This window comes from Vombatus ursinus, unplaced genomic scaffold (genome assembly GCF_900497805.2).
Source record: "Vombatus ursinus unplaced genomic scaffold, bare-nosed wombat genome assembly UNPS02014811.1, whole genome shotgun sequence".
NCBI classification, from domain to species: Eukaryota; Metazoa; Chordata; class Mammalia; order Diprotodontia; family Vombatidae; genus Vombatus; species Vombatus ursinus.
Genome location: NW_020954589.1, coordinates 721073 through 738005, shown reverse-complemented (window position 1 = coordinate 738005; position 16933 = coordinate 721073). Strand labels below are relative to the sequence as shown.

The window sequence follows — 16933 nt, the reverse complement described above, 5'->3', positions numbered from 1 at the left end:
GTGTAGGTTAGGCTAGATGGCCTAGGAGGTCCTCGACAACTCTGAGATTCTGTGATTCTTAAAATCAACTTTAAAATCAATCAGAAAAATACATGCTGTCCATATACCCTAGGTGAAAAAAAGTCAGAGAGCAGGCCTGTAAGAAATATATAAACACTCCATTTTTTTTTTTATTCAGCACAGTGCCTGGCATATAAAGGCTTGTTGATTAACCAATTATTCTCTTTGGGTCTAATTTCCATAGGATCTTCTGTTTAAGGGGGTTACCTAAAGCTAAAGATTTGTATTCTTTAGTGCAGTAATGTCAAACTCAAATAGAAAAGGGGACATTGAACCATGTAAAAGGATCCCTGCAGGTGAATATTGATTTAGAAAACTACATAATAAAATTATGTTTTATTGCATTTTTATTTATTTTGTTAAATATTTCCCAATTCCATTTTCATCTGGTTTCACTGTACTCAGAAATGTTGTGGGAGTGTTTCCAGTGGCATGCTGCCCCTGGGCTGCATGTTTGACACCCCTGGCTTAATGCATAGATTGTTAATGTGGAGTTCATGGATATACTCAAGAGCAATGAACTTGGATGGGGAAAAATACTTCTTTATTTCAGTTTAATCAGTTTTCCTTGGTAACCCTATACATACATTCAGATATAGGTATATAGTTTTATGCATTTACAAAAATTTTTCTGAGAAGGAATTGATGGGCTTCACCAGATTGCCAAAGGTGATCTGTGTTATCACACACATACACACACACACACACACACACACACACACACACACACACACACATACACACACAGAGTTAAGAACCCTTGGTCTAGGAGGGAAGGAAACTGAAGGTAAGAATGACTAAGGCTAAGGGAATCTCACCACTAGGAAATGAACAAGGAGCTGCTTTGAGCTAACAACTTCAGAAACTTAACTACAAGGCTGCTTTAAGAGCAGCCTTGTTGACTACATTTTTACCACAAAGCTGTCTAAGGCTGGAAGGAGTCATTATGTCTATAGGACTTGTAAATATTTTCCACCCAACTCACAAACTGGAATTGTGAAGTTCTTGTTTTCGTGACAGATCAAGAAGCTCCTATCCTTCAGTTTTTAAAAGATAAAACGCCACAAGCTTCTCTGAATCACTCTTGCTTTCTGTGGATTCAATCCTGATATATCAAGTTGGGAATTACCTAAAGGAAGGTGACCAAAAGCAGGAAATGTGCCCAGGACTCCCCGGAATGCCTGAATCTGATAGATAAGCCTGCCCACTAGTCTCTTCCCCTCACACATCAATTGATTTCTGTGTGAATGAAAAACCTTTAAGACCTAAATAAATGTGTAACTAATGACAGAATTTTAAGTACTATAACAGTAAGTGGGGAGGGGATTATTTGACATTAGGGAGATACTTCTCAAATTACACCATGCAGACAGTTACCCCTTTTCTGCCTTTATGTAAGATTGCTTCTGCTGAGAGATGTCAGGTGGGCATTTGAGGGCAAAATTAAATGAAGAGTAGAATTGTTATTTCCTTTGCTATAACACTGATTTGTTTTCTCCCCTTTTATAAATATTTCTGCATCTACACTATAGATTCATTTTAACTTCATCGCACAACCTAAGCATTATCATTATTGACTATCGATTAGCATTTCAAGAAAACATTCTCCTTTGATAAATGAAAACATTGAAGTTCAACCATTTGCCCCCAAGTTGCATAGCTAGTCAATGACAAAACCTGGATGGATACCCAGGCTTCCTGACTCACCAAGTACACATGTGGGATTAATAAAGTTTGACCTGTTAGGTAGTTGATTAAGCAAGCAAGATTCAAATCATCTTTTAAAAATCTTGTCATGCCTATTCTGGCATTTTGTGTAACAACTATGTATATTTACTGTCAAGAGCTCATGATTTATGAGGTACATCCTATTTTTGAGTCATCAGAAAGGAAAAGATGGAGAGATTAAATTGGAAGTCTTCTCGTTAAGCTTCCTCGTGACCCCAAATTGAACAATTAGGCTGGTATATTAGAGGATAAGAGTAGAATCCAAAAGGTCCCTGTTGTTGTTGTTGTTGTTGTTGTTGTTGTGGTTGTTGAGTCATTCAGTCACATTCAACTCTTCTTGACCCCTTGGATTACAGCACTCCAGGCCCTTCTATCCTCCCCTATCTCTTGAAGTCTGTCCAAGTTAATGTTCATTGTATCCATGACACCATCTATCTATCTCATCCTCTGCTGTCTGCCTTCAATCTTTCCCAACATCAGGGTCCTATCCGATGAGTCCCATCTTCTCATTATGTGGTCAAGTATTTAAGCTTCAGCTTCAGTATTTGACTTTCTGGTGAGAAATCTAATTAATTTAATTAATTTCTTTTAATATTGACTGATTTGATCTCCTTGCTGTCCAAGGGACTCTCAGAAGTCTTCTCCAGCACCACAATTCAAAAGCATTGATTCTGCAATGCTCAGTTTTCCTTACAGTCCAGCTCTCACAACCATACATTGCTATTGGAAAAACCATAGCTTTGACTATACAGAAGTTTGTTGGCAAGGTGATGTCTGTGCTTTTTAGTAGGGTGTCCAGATTTGCCATAATTTTCTTTCCAAGGAACAAGTGTCTTTTGATTTCATGGCTGTAGTCACCATCTGCAGAGATCTTGGAGCCCAAGAATCTAAAATCTGACACTACTTCCATTTCTTCTTCCTCTGTTTGCCAGGAAATGATGGGACCAGTTGCCAAGAATTTAATTTTCTTTTTTTATCTTAAGCTTCAGACCAACTTTTACATTCTCCTCTTTCACCCTCATCAAGAGGCTTCTCAGTTCACTTGATGGATACATGAGAGTGGTATCATCTGCATACCTGAGATTGTTATTTCTCCTGGAGACCTTAATTTGGGCTTTTGATTCATCCAGTCCCTACTGAGTTAGACATGAGTTCCAAATAGAATGGAATTGAATGAAAGAAAAACAGAGCAGTGTAGTTAGGGAACTAACCAAGAATGAAATGGAAAATGGAGGATATACACCAGAACTGCATGAAAGGAGGTGTCTCTCTTCTGCCCATCTACCTACAACTTCACCACGCAGAAAGAGGGTGGCCAGAGAACTCTCTCAAATTACATATCCCTTGTTCCTCTCCACCACCTCCATATTATGCCTAATTGTGAGTGCCATGAGCCACCTTATACTCAACCTCTAGGCTTATAGTTAGGAAGCCAGCCAGAGAGATTGTGAACATAGAATAAACTCCCATTTTTTTCTAGAATCCAAATAGCCAAAGAATTCAAACAATCAGAATGCTTTATTTATAATAATGATGACCAGGAGGCACTCCAAGATCTGAAAATCCTTCTTCATTCTTAAATTCTTTCAGTATAGTTTTCATACTACATTTTAATTCATAGACTATTGGCAATTAATATAACCTATGGTATTATTTGAGCAGAATGTTCATTTAATGCCATTCTATACAATTCTGAATACATGTAAATTTACTTTATCAAGTTGAATATGATCCCATCTTTCCTGATAATTATCCTGAAAAGTCAATGGGAACTAAGTCTGTATTTGTCATAACCAAGAGTTACTAATCAAATATTAGTGAAACTTTTAGTGAAACCCTTTCTCCTAACCACCACTACCACCACCTGGGGGGGGGGGGCAGTGAGGGGGAAGGTTCATTTCTGTTTCTGTTTCTTCACATTTGGCTTCTTTGTTTTCCCTAGATCAATACCACTTCCCACACTCATTCCTGGAAACACTTAAGTAATATTATTTGAGATGAAACTACATCTAAATATTTATTTCTCATTCTTTGGAGTTCTATTATCTTCATGCAACTCTCCACACTCAACTTTTGGAATAACCTTACTTATCAAGAAAAATTTCATATTCATTAGACAAATATTTACTGAGCATGAACTAGGCACAAGGAATGTTGATAGGGATTATGGGATTATTGATTGTGGGAAGTACAATGATTGATAAAAACATGCTGTCTTCCAGGACTTTTGCAGGCTCTTCAAGAGCAGGCTTTGTGCGTTTATACATCCTTTCTAGTAGCTGCAGTGATGTGCCCCAGTGGGTGTCTAAGTTTGGCATTTGATTAGGGCAGAACCCTAATTCTCTAGTCATGGTCTACGTAATACTTTCCTAATTTGTTTAAGGCAGCAGTAGGCATGACTCTTCCTTCACTTCATATTTTCAAATGATTTAGACTGGATACACTAACATTTGTCTCAAAATGGTTTACGGCTCTGCAGCTCTAGAGCTCTCCTGAGCTACTGTAATTCCTCATCACCAGCTGCCTATTGAACTGGATATCCAACTGGCATCTCAAACTCAAATATATCCAGAATGGAACTCATTATCTTTCCCCTGAAACCATCCTAACTTTCCTCATTCCATCAACAGCACAACCATCCTTTCAGTCTCTTAGATTCACAACCGTGGATTCATTTCCCACTCCTTTGCCCTCCTCACACCATGTGTTCATTCAGTTGCCAAATCTTGTCAAATCTACCAATACATTTCTTGTATCCATCCCATTCTCTCTGCTCACATAGACATCACCCTCATCCAGACCCTTATCACCTCTCCTCTGAGGTAACATAGTGTTCTCTGAATGGGTTTCCTCACCCAGGTTTCTCCCCTCTCCATTCTGTCCTCTGCAGAGTTGCCATGTTGTTCCTAAAGCACAGGTTTGACCATTTCGTTTTCCTGATCAAAAAGCTTCCGCGGCTCCTTTTTTACCTCTAGGATAAAATACAAACTCTTCTGTTTGGCCTTTAAAACCCTTTTGTGGGCCTTCACATTCTGGTTTCAGCTGACTTTCCCAGCCTTATTATACATTACTCTCTGTCATGCACTCTTTAGTCCAACCAAACTGCCCTTCTTGTCATTCCTCACATGACACTCCACCTGCTGTCTCCATGCCCTTCTACAGGGTGCCCTCCACACCTGGAATTTCCTTCCTCTTCACCAGTGCCTCTTATAAGGCTTTGCTTTCTTCAAAGCCCAGGTCAAACACCATTTTCTTCACAAGGCCTTTTCTCTTCACAAGGCCCAATCATTACTGCCACCTCAAAACAAATTAACTCGAATATATTTTAAGTGTTTTGAATATATTCATATGTGTGTATATATTGTGTATGTTGTCTCTGCACATAGGACATAATGAGGGCAAAGACTCTTTTGTGTGTGTGTGTGAATGTGTGTGAGAATAAAATGAATGTAAAAAAAGCATTTATTAAGTGGTCTCTATCACACGATGTACTAAGCATTGGGGATACAAAAACAAAAGAGAAACAGTTCTTGCACTCAAGGACCTTATATTCTCACAGGAGACCTCTGGGCAGAGAAGGGTATTTTGGGTTAGGAAGTCACAGGGATAGTAAGTGGAATGATAAAGCAGTTAAATTGATATGGTCTTTCCATAAGCAATGGTAGTATTGTTAGAATTATTGTTCCCAGAGCAAGAGGTGGAAAGCAGGGGACTGGGTGATAAATGTGAGCTCAGAAGGATGGATGGCAGGAAGATAGCCCGATTGAAGCATTCTTCTGATCTCATCTAATAACCGTGATCGTCTTTGACCACATTCCCTGTTATGTATGCTGACTCCTCCTGTCAATACTGCTTAGAAAGTTCTTACCTGATGTGTACTGGCTAATGCCCTGCACAGTGTCACAGTGTCTGTACTCTTGACCAAAAAGAAAAGTGTGATGTGGTAAGGTCAGCAAGCACCTCCTATAACCTCTAGCTCATCTTCTGGCCCCTCCACCCCTTTCCAGGCTAGCACCTCCTCTCAGCCCGTAAGAAACATGTGAGCATGTGCACACATTCACATGCATACACACATGCATACACAAATATGCATGCATGCACATATACATATAAAGATCAGTTGGACTCTGAAATAGAAGAGAAAACTTAGTATCATAGTAGATACTAAGACTCAGGGGTGAGGAACCTGTGGTCTCAAGGCCACATATGGCCCTCTAGGTCCTCAAGTTTGGCCCTTTGATTGAAACCAAACTTTTGTTCTGTGAAGTTTGGATTCAGTGAAAGGGCTACACTTGAGGATCTAGAGGGCCATATGTGGCCTTGAGGCCACAGGTTCTCACCCCCCCCCACTAAGTAAATGCTTTATTAATAATGCTAATTACCCTCTTTTTACCGCATTCCAATTTCTCAGTGTCCTTTCTAGTATTTGTAGATGTAATCTGACTGGATCTAAGTGTAGTGGAACATAGTGCTTTGTGATATCCGAGAAGTGAAAGTTCATTTCTAACTTGGGGGATCAAGTTTTGTGGGTGAGATGGCACATTTGAATTTGGTCTTGAGTGACTGATAGAAATTCAACAGACAGAGATAGGGGCTAAAGGGGATGCTAGGGCATTCCAAGCACAGATTGCAGAGGACATACTAGCGGTTGGGGGACGGAAGGAAACAATGAGTAGTTAATTTTTAAAATTTATTTAAATTTTTCCCAATTACATTAAAAACAATTTTAATATTCATTTTAAAAAATTTTGAGCTTCAAACTCTCTCCCTCCTCTTTTCCCTCCTTTAAAAGGCAAGCAATTTGATATAGGTTATACATGTGCAGTCATGCAAAACATATTTCCATATTAGCCATGTTACAAAAGAAAACACAGACAAAAAAAGAAGGAAAAGAAAGAAAAAGAAATTTTAAAAAAAATATATGCTTCAATCTGCATTCAGACTATCAGTTCTTTCTCTGGAGGGGGATAGCATTTTTCATCATAAGTCCTTTGGAATTGCCTTGGATCATTGTATTGCTGAGAATAGCTAAATCATTCACAATTAATCCTCATACAGTATTGCTGTTACTGTAAACAATGTTCTCCTAATTCTGCTCACTTCACTTTGCATCAGTTCATGTAAGTCTTTCCATGTTTTTCTGAGAGCATCCTGCTTGTCATTTCTTTCTTTCTTTTTTTTTTTAATTTTTAGGCAGTTGGGGTTAAGTGACTTGCCCAGGGTCACGCAGCTAGTAAGTGTCAAGTGTTTGGTCTGGGGCTGTATTTGAACTCAGGTCCTCCTGACTCCAGGGCCGGTGCTCTATCCACTGCACCACCTAGCTGCCCCCTACTTGTCATTTCTTATAGAACAATAGTATATCATCACAATTATATATCACACTTGTTCAACCATTCCTCAATTGATGGGTATGTTCTTTGCCATCACAAAAAGAGCAGCTTTAATATTTTCATGCATATAGGTCCTTTCCCCACCCCACCCCTTTTTTATCTCTTTGGGATACAGACCTAGTATGGTACTGCTGGGTCAAAGGGTATGGACAATTTTAGTGCGCTTTAGGCGTAGATCCAAATTGCCCTTCAGAATAGTTGAATCAGTTCATGACTCCACCAACAATGTATTAGTGTACCAATTTTTCCACATCCCCTCTAACATTTGTCATTTTCCTTTTCAGTCATATTAGCCAATCTGATAGGTATAAGGTGGTACCTCAGATTTATTTTAATTTGCATTTCTCTAATCAATAGTGATTTAGAGCCTTTTTTCATATGACTAGGTAGCTTTGATTATTTCATCTGAAAACCACTTATACATATCCTTTGACCATTTATCAACTGGGGAATAACTTGTATTTTTTATCAGTTTGATTCAGTTCTCTATGTATTTGAGAAATGAGGCTTCTATCAGAGAAACTTGCTATAAAATTTTTTCACAGCTATGATTGCTATGTATTTCCCTCCATCCTATTTTCCCCTTCTAACTGCCCTAGTAATTAAAAAAAAGTTCTTAGGAATTACAAGTACCATCTTCCCATGTAGGAATGTAGACAGTTTAACCTTATTGAATACCTTATAATTTCTCTTTTTTGTTTACTTCTCTTGAGTCTTGTATTTGAAAGTCAGATTTTCTATTCAGCTCTGATCTTTTCATCAGGAATACTTTAAAGTCTTCTATTTCCTTTGCCCTCCAAAATATCATATTCTAAGGCCTGTGATCCTTTAAGGTAGCTGCTAAATCTTGTGTTATCCTGACTATGGCTCTGTGGTATTTGAATTGTTTCTTTTTGTCTCCTTGCAGTATTTTCTCTTTGATCTGGGAGCTCTGGAATTTGACTATAATATTACTGAGAATTTTCATTTTGAGACCTCTTTCAAGAGGTGATCAGTAGATTCTTTCAATTTCTATTTTGCCCTCTGGTTCTAAAATATTAGGGCAGTTTTCCTTGATAGTTTCTTGAAAGATGATATCTAGATTCCTTTTTTTATCACGGCTTTCAGGTAGCCTAGTAAATCTTAAATTATCTTTCCTTGATCTATTTTCCAGGTCAGTTGTTTTTCCAATGAGATATTTCACATTTCTTTCTATTTTTTCATTATTTTCATTTTGTTTTATTGTTTCTTGATGTCTCATGGAGTCATTAACTTCTACTTGACCAGTTCTAATTCTTAAGGAATCATTTTCTTCTGTGAGATTTTGTATCTACTTTTCCATTTGACCGATTCTACTTTTTAAGGAGTTCTTTTATTTGGTGAATTTTTGTACATCTTTTTCCATTTGGCTAATTCTCCTTTTTAAGGAGTCCTTTTCAAGGAGTCCTTTTCAGCGGATTTTTGCACCTGTTTTTTTTTTTTTTAACCATTTGGCCTATTCTGGTTTTTAAGGTGTTATTTTCTGTAATTTTTTGGTGCCTCCTTTACCAAGCTGTTGATTTTTTTTTTTTTTTACTGATTTTCTTACATCACACTCATTTCTTTTCCCAGTTCTTCCTCCACATCTCTTATTTGATTTTTAAAATCCTTTTTAGTCTCTTCCAGAAATTCCTTTTGAGCCTGAGGCCAGTTTACATTTTTTCTTGAGGCTTTGGATAGAGCAGTTTTAACTTTGTTGTCTTCTCCTGAGTTTGTGTTTTGAACTTTCCTGTCACCATATTAATTTTTTATGGTCGGGGTTTTTGTTGTTGTTGTTGTTGTTGTTGTAGTTGTTGTTATTGTTGTTGTTTGCTCATTTTCCAGCCTATTTCTTGACTTTTAACTTTATGTTAAAATTGGGCTCTGCCTCTGGAGTGGAGAGGGCACTGTCCCAAGCTTCAGGGTTTTTATGCAGCTGTTTTCAGAGCTAGTTCCAGGGATCTGTCATTTTTCAGGTCTTTCAAAGTGTCATGATCTAAGGAGAGGTGTGTTTACCAGTCTCCTGGCCTGTGCTCTGGTCTGTGAGCATTCTTTTCTAACCTGGAACTCTGACCAGGGTCCCTTGCTCCCCTGAAGCTGCATGTTCTGGTGTGCTAGTGCTCTTCCTCATGTTGGGACTGTGACCCAGGACTGCACCCTAGATCTGCATATGGGCAATGCAACAGAGGCTTGTACCTAGTGCCAGCAAAGGGACCCTTGTTATCGCCTTCTAACCAGTTATCTGACCCCCTTCCCATCTGTGAGCCGAGAATTCTAGAAGCCACTGCTGCCAATTCAGTTGCTCCCAGGGCCTGCTGCTCTCTTGCCTGGGTGTTGCCTCTACTCTCACCAAAATACAACACACCTTTCCTGCCAAACTTTTAGGTTGTCTTGTGCTGGAAAATTGCATCACCCACCCTTTTTTGGGTTCTGCTGCTCCAAATTCATTTTGAGGTGTTATCTGAAGTTTTTTGGAAAAGAACGTAGGGTAGTTCAGGTGAGTTCCTTCTTTTCTCCACCATCTTGGCTCTGCCTGAACAGTTAAATTTAACTGGAACATAGAGTCCTCACCTGGACCAGTACACTCCATACCATACCTCCAGTATCTATGCCCCCAGTCCCTGAGGAAATTAATCTGTTCAACCTTGCAACCCTTGCCCTGTAGCTGAGCAATATTGACTATGATGAAGTCAGTGCAAACCTACCTCTTCCACTATATCTAGCTGGCCGCAAACCACTATTACATGTTTCACATCTTATCTAGCCATCCTTACCATCAGGCTATTTCCATTAGTAGAAGTAGTTCAGGACCTTATGCCCAAGAGCCCCAGGAATAGCTGCTTCATCCAGACCAATAGCCCTGCTTCTAGGCTGCCACCTCAGCCATTATTCATGGAACCAACCCCTATGGAGAAGGTATCCTCTCTCCTGCCACCAACCTCTTGCCTCCAACCAACTACCAACAACAGGCAGGTAAACCCAAGGTCCCCGGGAATATCAATGCTGCCCTCAGACCATCAGGTCTACTTCCATCCCAGCCCCCAACAGTTGTCATCCAGGGAAGGAACCCCTATGGAAAAGAGGCCTGCCATCCTAGCCACCAGCAACCCCAAATATCAAACAACTGTGACTGATAAGAAGATAAGGCCAAGAACCCTAGGAATAGGAGCACTCCCTAGGCCATGGGCCCTACTGCCATTATAGTCCCCAACACCTATCCACCATTGGACCTGTCACACCAACACCAACTGCCACCCCTGGAGCAGGCAGGTTAGCCTAGCAAAAGCACTAAGCACCCTGAGAAAAGAAGGCATCATGGGTGGGGCAGTCGAATTACTACCACTGCCTTGACCAATACCTTCCCTCTGACCCCAGTGGAGACAACCTAAGACCCTGTGCCCAGAAATCTCACTCACACCACATACTCTACACCCACATTCATCATCCAGAGCACAGACCCCTTTGGAGGATGGCTCACTGCCCTTGCCACCACCACTGTTGACCAACTGCCACCAACAGGCAGGTAAGCCCAAGAGCCCCAGGAATAGTCAGACCCCTGCCCCCAGGTCACTAGTTGTTTTTCTAGCCTATCCCAGCAGCCATTGTCCATGGAAGCAGTCTTTGTGGAAGGGTCACTGCCTCCAACCTCCTAGGCAGCCTCAACTACTGAAGACCCAGAAAAGAATGTTCTCACTCCCAAAGTCCTTGATGCCATCAAATAGTTCCACACCAAAAATAGGATATTATTTAACTAATGGAAATGATGCTGAAGAAGATACATTACCATCTGCTTTGCTACTGCATCCTAGGACCACTGGGCCATGTCCATCTGACATGCAGTTGAAATCTCCAGTGTGTGTTGTCTCCCCCATTAGAATGTGAACTCCTTAAAAACAGGGATTATTACTGTTCTTCCACAGCATTTTGCATAGTGTTTTGCCATGTAATAGGCACCTAATAAATGCTTTTTCATTCATTCTTGCCATCTGCCCTCATCCATGGCTCTCCCCCTTTTGCTGTCCACCCAGTAGTCAAATTGATGGGGTTATTGTTCATATCCATTGATTGTCCTATGGATCTACTCACGCCTTCCTGTGACTCCCCATGTCAAAATGCCCTTCCCTGACATCCACTCCCCTGTATATACTGTCTCTCCCTATGAAAATGTAAGCTCTTCGAGGGCGGGGATTGTCACCCTTTTTGTATTTGTAGCCCAGCACATAGTACATTGCCCAGTACCTAATAAGCTCTTAACATAGTAGAGTTTTCTCATTCCAGATAAAGTTGGAAAAGTGGGGGTAACCCCAGTTGGTTTTGGGCCTTGCATTCTCATAGTTTAGCAGCTAAGGAGTTTTGCCTTTATCTATGATCTGTAAGCAGTCATTTGAAAGCTCTGAATAAAGGATGCATCATGATTAGATACAGACACAGAAATCATGTGTACAATGAATTGGAGGAGGTTGAGAGGTGAGGAAACTAGTTAGAAGCCAGTCCAGCCAGGACATGATGAGTGTCTTAGTAGAGGTCATGGCAATAAGGGTAAAAAAAGAGGGGACATATGTGAAAGATATGGTGAAGCTCACAGATCCTGACAATTGATTGGATATAGAAGGTAAGGTAGAAGAAGGGATCAAAATGATATCAAACCTTTGATCATAGGTGAATGTTGCTGGTGGTTCCATTGACAGAAGAAGACAAATCAGGAAGAGGAGCAAGTTTGGAGAGGAAAAATAATTTCAGTTTAGAACCTAATGAGTTTTAGTTTGATAGTACATCCAGGGAGAGGTTTCCCATGTATGGCTGTGAGAGTTGAAGCTCTAAATATAAATGTAATTTACAAGGAAGAGACTGCAGGACCAGAAGAGAAGAGGACTAAAGACAAAACCAGTTTCTTTCCCCAACTTTCCACTACTCGACTAACTTAAGGACCATTGAGCTAGTGCTAGTCATAGTTGGCAAAACACAAGCTAGCAATATGTGAGAGAATGTTGCCACATTCAAACTCTAAACTCACAGTTCCCATTGTGTTACATGACGCAGTGGAAATAACACTAAACAAAGAAAGAGCAGTTGGACTAGATCAATACATGGAGGATTGATTTTCATGCCATCCAAAAAAGGCAAAAATACCAAAACAATTGGGAAAAAATCCTGGTCATTAAATATTTACAAAATGGAGGATTAAGATGGTATTAATAACCACCGACCCATATGCCTACACTCCTATTTCTACACAGTTTTTATGTAAGCTCCACTTATATTGAGGACATCTTTTATAAAGGTAGGAAGAAGGAAATAAACAGACTTTTGCAATGATACTCTACAATAGACAACTTCCTTCAGGTCACAGAATTGACTGAAAGATGCATATTGTGCTTAAAATTTGTTGACTATTTTTTAATTGATTCAGTAGCATATGGATTGAGAAGTCTTAGAAATACCTTTCCAAAGCCAAGTGCCCACACAAGACACTTCAAGACACACACCTGAGTTCAACTAATTAATAAAGGACAGCAATCCCAAAATGCAGGAGGACTCCAGGAATGAAACATCTGACCAGCCTTCTCCACAATGTCATCTCCTCTGTGACTGGTGGGAAGCAATTTGGTGGCCCCTCACCTAGGTTCCAACCTGATTTTACAGGACCTCTTCTCTTTCCCAAGGCCCTCCCAGAGGAAGCTTTTCCTTCCACCTCCTATTGTGGAGGGAGCTAGTCCCTCCATCTACTACTTTAGGCAATAAATTGTACGTTGTTTGGTTAGGTTAGATACACATTGGGAAAAGGAATTAGTCTCCTAACTCTTAGGAGAGGGAATGTTGATGGATAGTAGAGTCAATTTGATGAGCTATGGAGAGTCAGGTCTAAAGTGGTCAGTATATTAAGTACCCCTAAAATACAAGCTATTCAGTGTTTTTCTCCTGTGGTCTATTCTTCCAATTCTTACAAAAACCCTTCCTCATGTTCACCCCCTCCTTGAGTATGTGGTACAGATGTGAAGACTATACTAATCATTGTCTGTTTGCTTCTCATTGAAAGAGGGTGGAGTGTCTTTGTGTGTTTCACCATTCAGACATTCTTCATGGTGCTATTTTTATCAATGATAATCATTAAATTGTTGTCAGCTGGGTGCATTCAGCTGTCTTACCCAGAGGCAGACATGATGTGAGGGAATGTCTTTTTTTTTTCCTAGGGAGGGATAAAATAATTTTTGTTCTGTTTGAAAGCTGTTTGGTGGAGTCCCAGAGTGTCACCAATTGGAGTTGGCCCTTGATTCCCTCTCCCACAGGTAGTCAGGACAAGATCTACTCATGAATACAACTCTAGCCACAGTCTTTAACCTGTTACACACCAGGGCTGGCTTTCTCCATGGGACAGGAGATAGATATTGCTAGAGAAGATAATGCTACAGGAACATCCTCAAGGATTCAGTCAACCAATAAACATTTATTAAGTGCCTACTATTTGCCAGGCACTGTACTAAATGCTGGGGATTCAAGGAAAGGCAAAAGACAATCCCTCCTCTCAAAGAGCTCATAGTCTAATAGGGGAGACAGCATGTGAACAACTTTATATAAATAAGCTCTGTACAGGATAAATTAGAGATAATCAACAGAGAGAAGGCCTCAGCATAAGGGAGATTAGAAAGACTTCTTCTAGAATGTGGAATTATAGCCTATACTTGAAGGAAGCCAGGGAGTTGAGGAGAGAGAGAATTCCAGACATTGGGTGAAAATGCCCAGAGGTGGAGTGTCTTCCATGAAGAACAGCAAGGAGGCTTATGTTCCTGAATCACAACACTGGAAAAGGGGAGGGGAGTATGGTTATGAAGGGTAGTGAATACCAAACTTTATGTTTGATCTTGAAGGTGATAACCACTGGAATCTGTTGAGTAGAGGCATGACTTGGTCAGAGCTGGGCTTTGGGAAGGTCCCTTTGGCAGCTAACTAAAGGGTAGACTAGAGTGGGTAGAGACTTGTGGCAACCAGTAGGCTATTTCAATAGTCCAAGTACAAATTGATGAGGATTGATGAATATAGGTAAATTTAAACATTTCACACAATTGTCAGAATTCCCTTAACTCTGTATTGGCTTGAAGCTCTTGCTTCTAAATACTGCAGTTAAAGACCTAGGGCTCTTGTATGCCTTATTCTTCAAGAAAGGGCTAAACTCAATCTCATTTCCCACAGTGACATTTAAAAAGTTTGAGAGACACTATTTCTGAGTAATTAATCATTTTATTAATAATGCTAGCATTTTATGAATAAAAGGAATGGTCATTTGGCCATCTCTCTTTGACCAAAGATTACTCATGGCAGTGGGCTTACAGTTTATATGCCTTGGAAGAGTGAGTGTTCCTGAAGGTGGGAATCAACTGTGATTGGTTGACAATTAATGAGAGAATTAATATTATAATGAGAGTTGGGTTTATTCCAATGAGAGTCTTGGAGTACCTGATACTGAGCACCCAAATCTTGGGCAAAGAGATTTATCAATTTCCATATTACCCATCTGACAAAAAGGAGAATCTATATTTTCCTAGACCTCTCTGAGTAAATACAATGAACAGGAATCCACGCATTCGCTTAAACTTAGACTTTCTTTACTGTCTTTGATGAGATCTTAGCCTGGGTAAGTCTTTGCCCAAGCTTTCCCACACAGGTTGATTTCTGGATTAGTAAGTAGAAAAGGGGAAACCTGGATATTACATGAAAGAGAGAAATAATATTTCTCTCACCACCCAGCTGCATTCCTGTGGACTGGACTCTACCATGCCCAGAGAAGTCTCATCATTAGGAAACTCATTATCCTGTGAGATTGCATTGATGTTGCTACTCACCAACTCATCAATTCCCTTGATATCTTCAGTTCCTCTCTGACTGGAAGACTAAAGGATAGAACAGAGAATTCCTCTCAAAGCCTGAATTTAAAGGGTGTTCCCAGGCCAACCATATCTTCATTCTCCATCCAGCTGTACTCCTTTGGACCAGGTCACATCATGCATCTGCACAGGGTGCCTTCTCTTCCCCTCTCAATCCCCTTCTTCAGCTTCCTTTTATGTATTGTCTTCCCCCATTGTATTGTGAACTCAAAGGCAGGGACTGGTTTTCTTTCTTTCTTTTTTTTTTTTTTGTATTTGTATCCCAAGCACTTAGCACAGTGCCTAGCACATAATAGGTGTTTAAGAAATGTTATAGTTATAGTCTCCCACTCAAATTTCCATTTTAATGATCATTTATTTCCCTACCATTTACCTGGAAATGTATAGGGAAAGTAATAGGAAACCAGGATTGGGTTATGAAAGGAAAATGAGGGGGAGGGATGAAGCGAGATGTGGCACTAAATTGAAATGAAAACATATATTTTAGATATTTCCTGCCATCTAATGTTTAGAATTTTCATTTTTGTTGTGGTCATATTGCTTCCTTTAACCAGATGTTCTCCCCCAAACCTGGTAAACTCAAGAACAAATAAAAATCTAGTGAGTACAGTAGATGAATCAAGAGGCTTTTATAGTGGCAGGCACTGGACTAAATGCTTGGGGATGCAACAACAAAAACTGAACAGCCCTCATCCTCAAGAAGCCATCCTAGCTATATATTCTATGCCCCGTGAAAGTAGCTTTGGTCCAAGAACCCTAGGTTTGGTATGGAGCCTTATGACTGCAGGTGTCTCAGAACCACTGGCTGCTTCAGGGTTTTTCCTGAATTGCTAATAAAATTTGATCCTCTTCCTGAGGCTAAAGAGATCTTAATGTGTCTCCAAACAGGAAAGAAAGAAGAGATGTCACTGGGACGGCAGGAGGCTTTTGAAATCTTCAAGCAGGATCATGCTGATAGTATTACAATTGAAGACAACAAACAGATTTTAAGACAGAGGTAAGACTAGCTCTGCAAATCATTTCTCCTTTTGGGCCTGGACGTTCCTGGTAGAAGGAAACATGCGATTGTATTTTGCCTGGTCTGCACAACCCAACTAGGAGAAGGAATAATGTGCTGTTTCAATTTAACATAATTAATATTATCTTAAACTGTTCTGTGGTAATTTCATATGTCGAATCTTTATCTTCCTTAATAAAATTATAAGGTAATTGAGGTCAGGGGTCATATTAACAGGCAATTCTGCTTTTATATCTGCTTACCACATGGTGGAGGGCATTCTCAGTTCCCTCTACCTATCCTCAAGTGTACACACTCCAGCTTGTCGAATGTCCATCCTAAGATGTGGTAACTTCACTTAAAAGAATCCTTCAGATGTGGTTTAACACAGGCAGAATACAATGGAACTGTCACCTCCCTTATTTTGTCCAGTATATAATGAGACAGCCTAAGATCACATTCAGTTTTGGGGCTCCCCTGTCATATTTGTGGTCCCTTGTGAGTTTGCTGTCCATGAAAACTCTCGTGTCCTGGAAACTGTGAACCTATTATGATGGCACACCACATCTGTTTCTTCATGGTAGTAGAGTTCCCTTTTATTTATGTTACTGTGAATTATTCAGTTATTAAATATTACATAGTTATAAATACTTAAGCCAGGAGAGTCAGAGGAAATTCTTTCATTTCTAAATAAATATCCGTGCACACCAGAGAGAAATTTATATATGCGAAATGCAATAGGTATGTATGTAAAGATGATTTCTAACCACCATCTTCATGAATAGTAAATGAACTTTTAGTTGTTTCTCTAGTAGTGAGAATAGACTACTTACATCTGTACTTTCTCATCCATTCTCTCTAACAGGAGTATAGGCTGAGAT

General features: G+C 39.9%; 1 protein-coding gene across 2 annotated transcripts in view; it reads left to right on the top strand.

Moving 5' to 3' along the window:
• Positions 1–16933, top strand: part of LOC114053478 (kinesin-like protein KIF6) — a 451087-nt gene that overhangs the window by 309074 nt on the left and 125080 nt on the right. For both annotated transcript variants that reach the window (XM_027876578.1, XM_027876577.1), the window contains one exon: positions 15944–16052. In XM_027876578.1, the coding sequence (XP_027732379.1) occupies positions 15944–16052 (109 nt within the window). The remainder of the gene's footprint in view (positions 1–15943; positions 16053–16933) is intronic.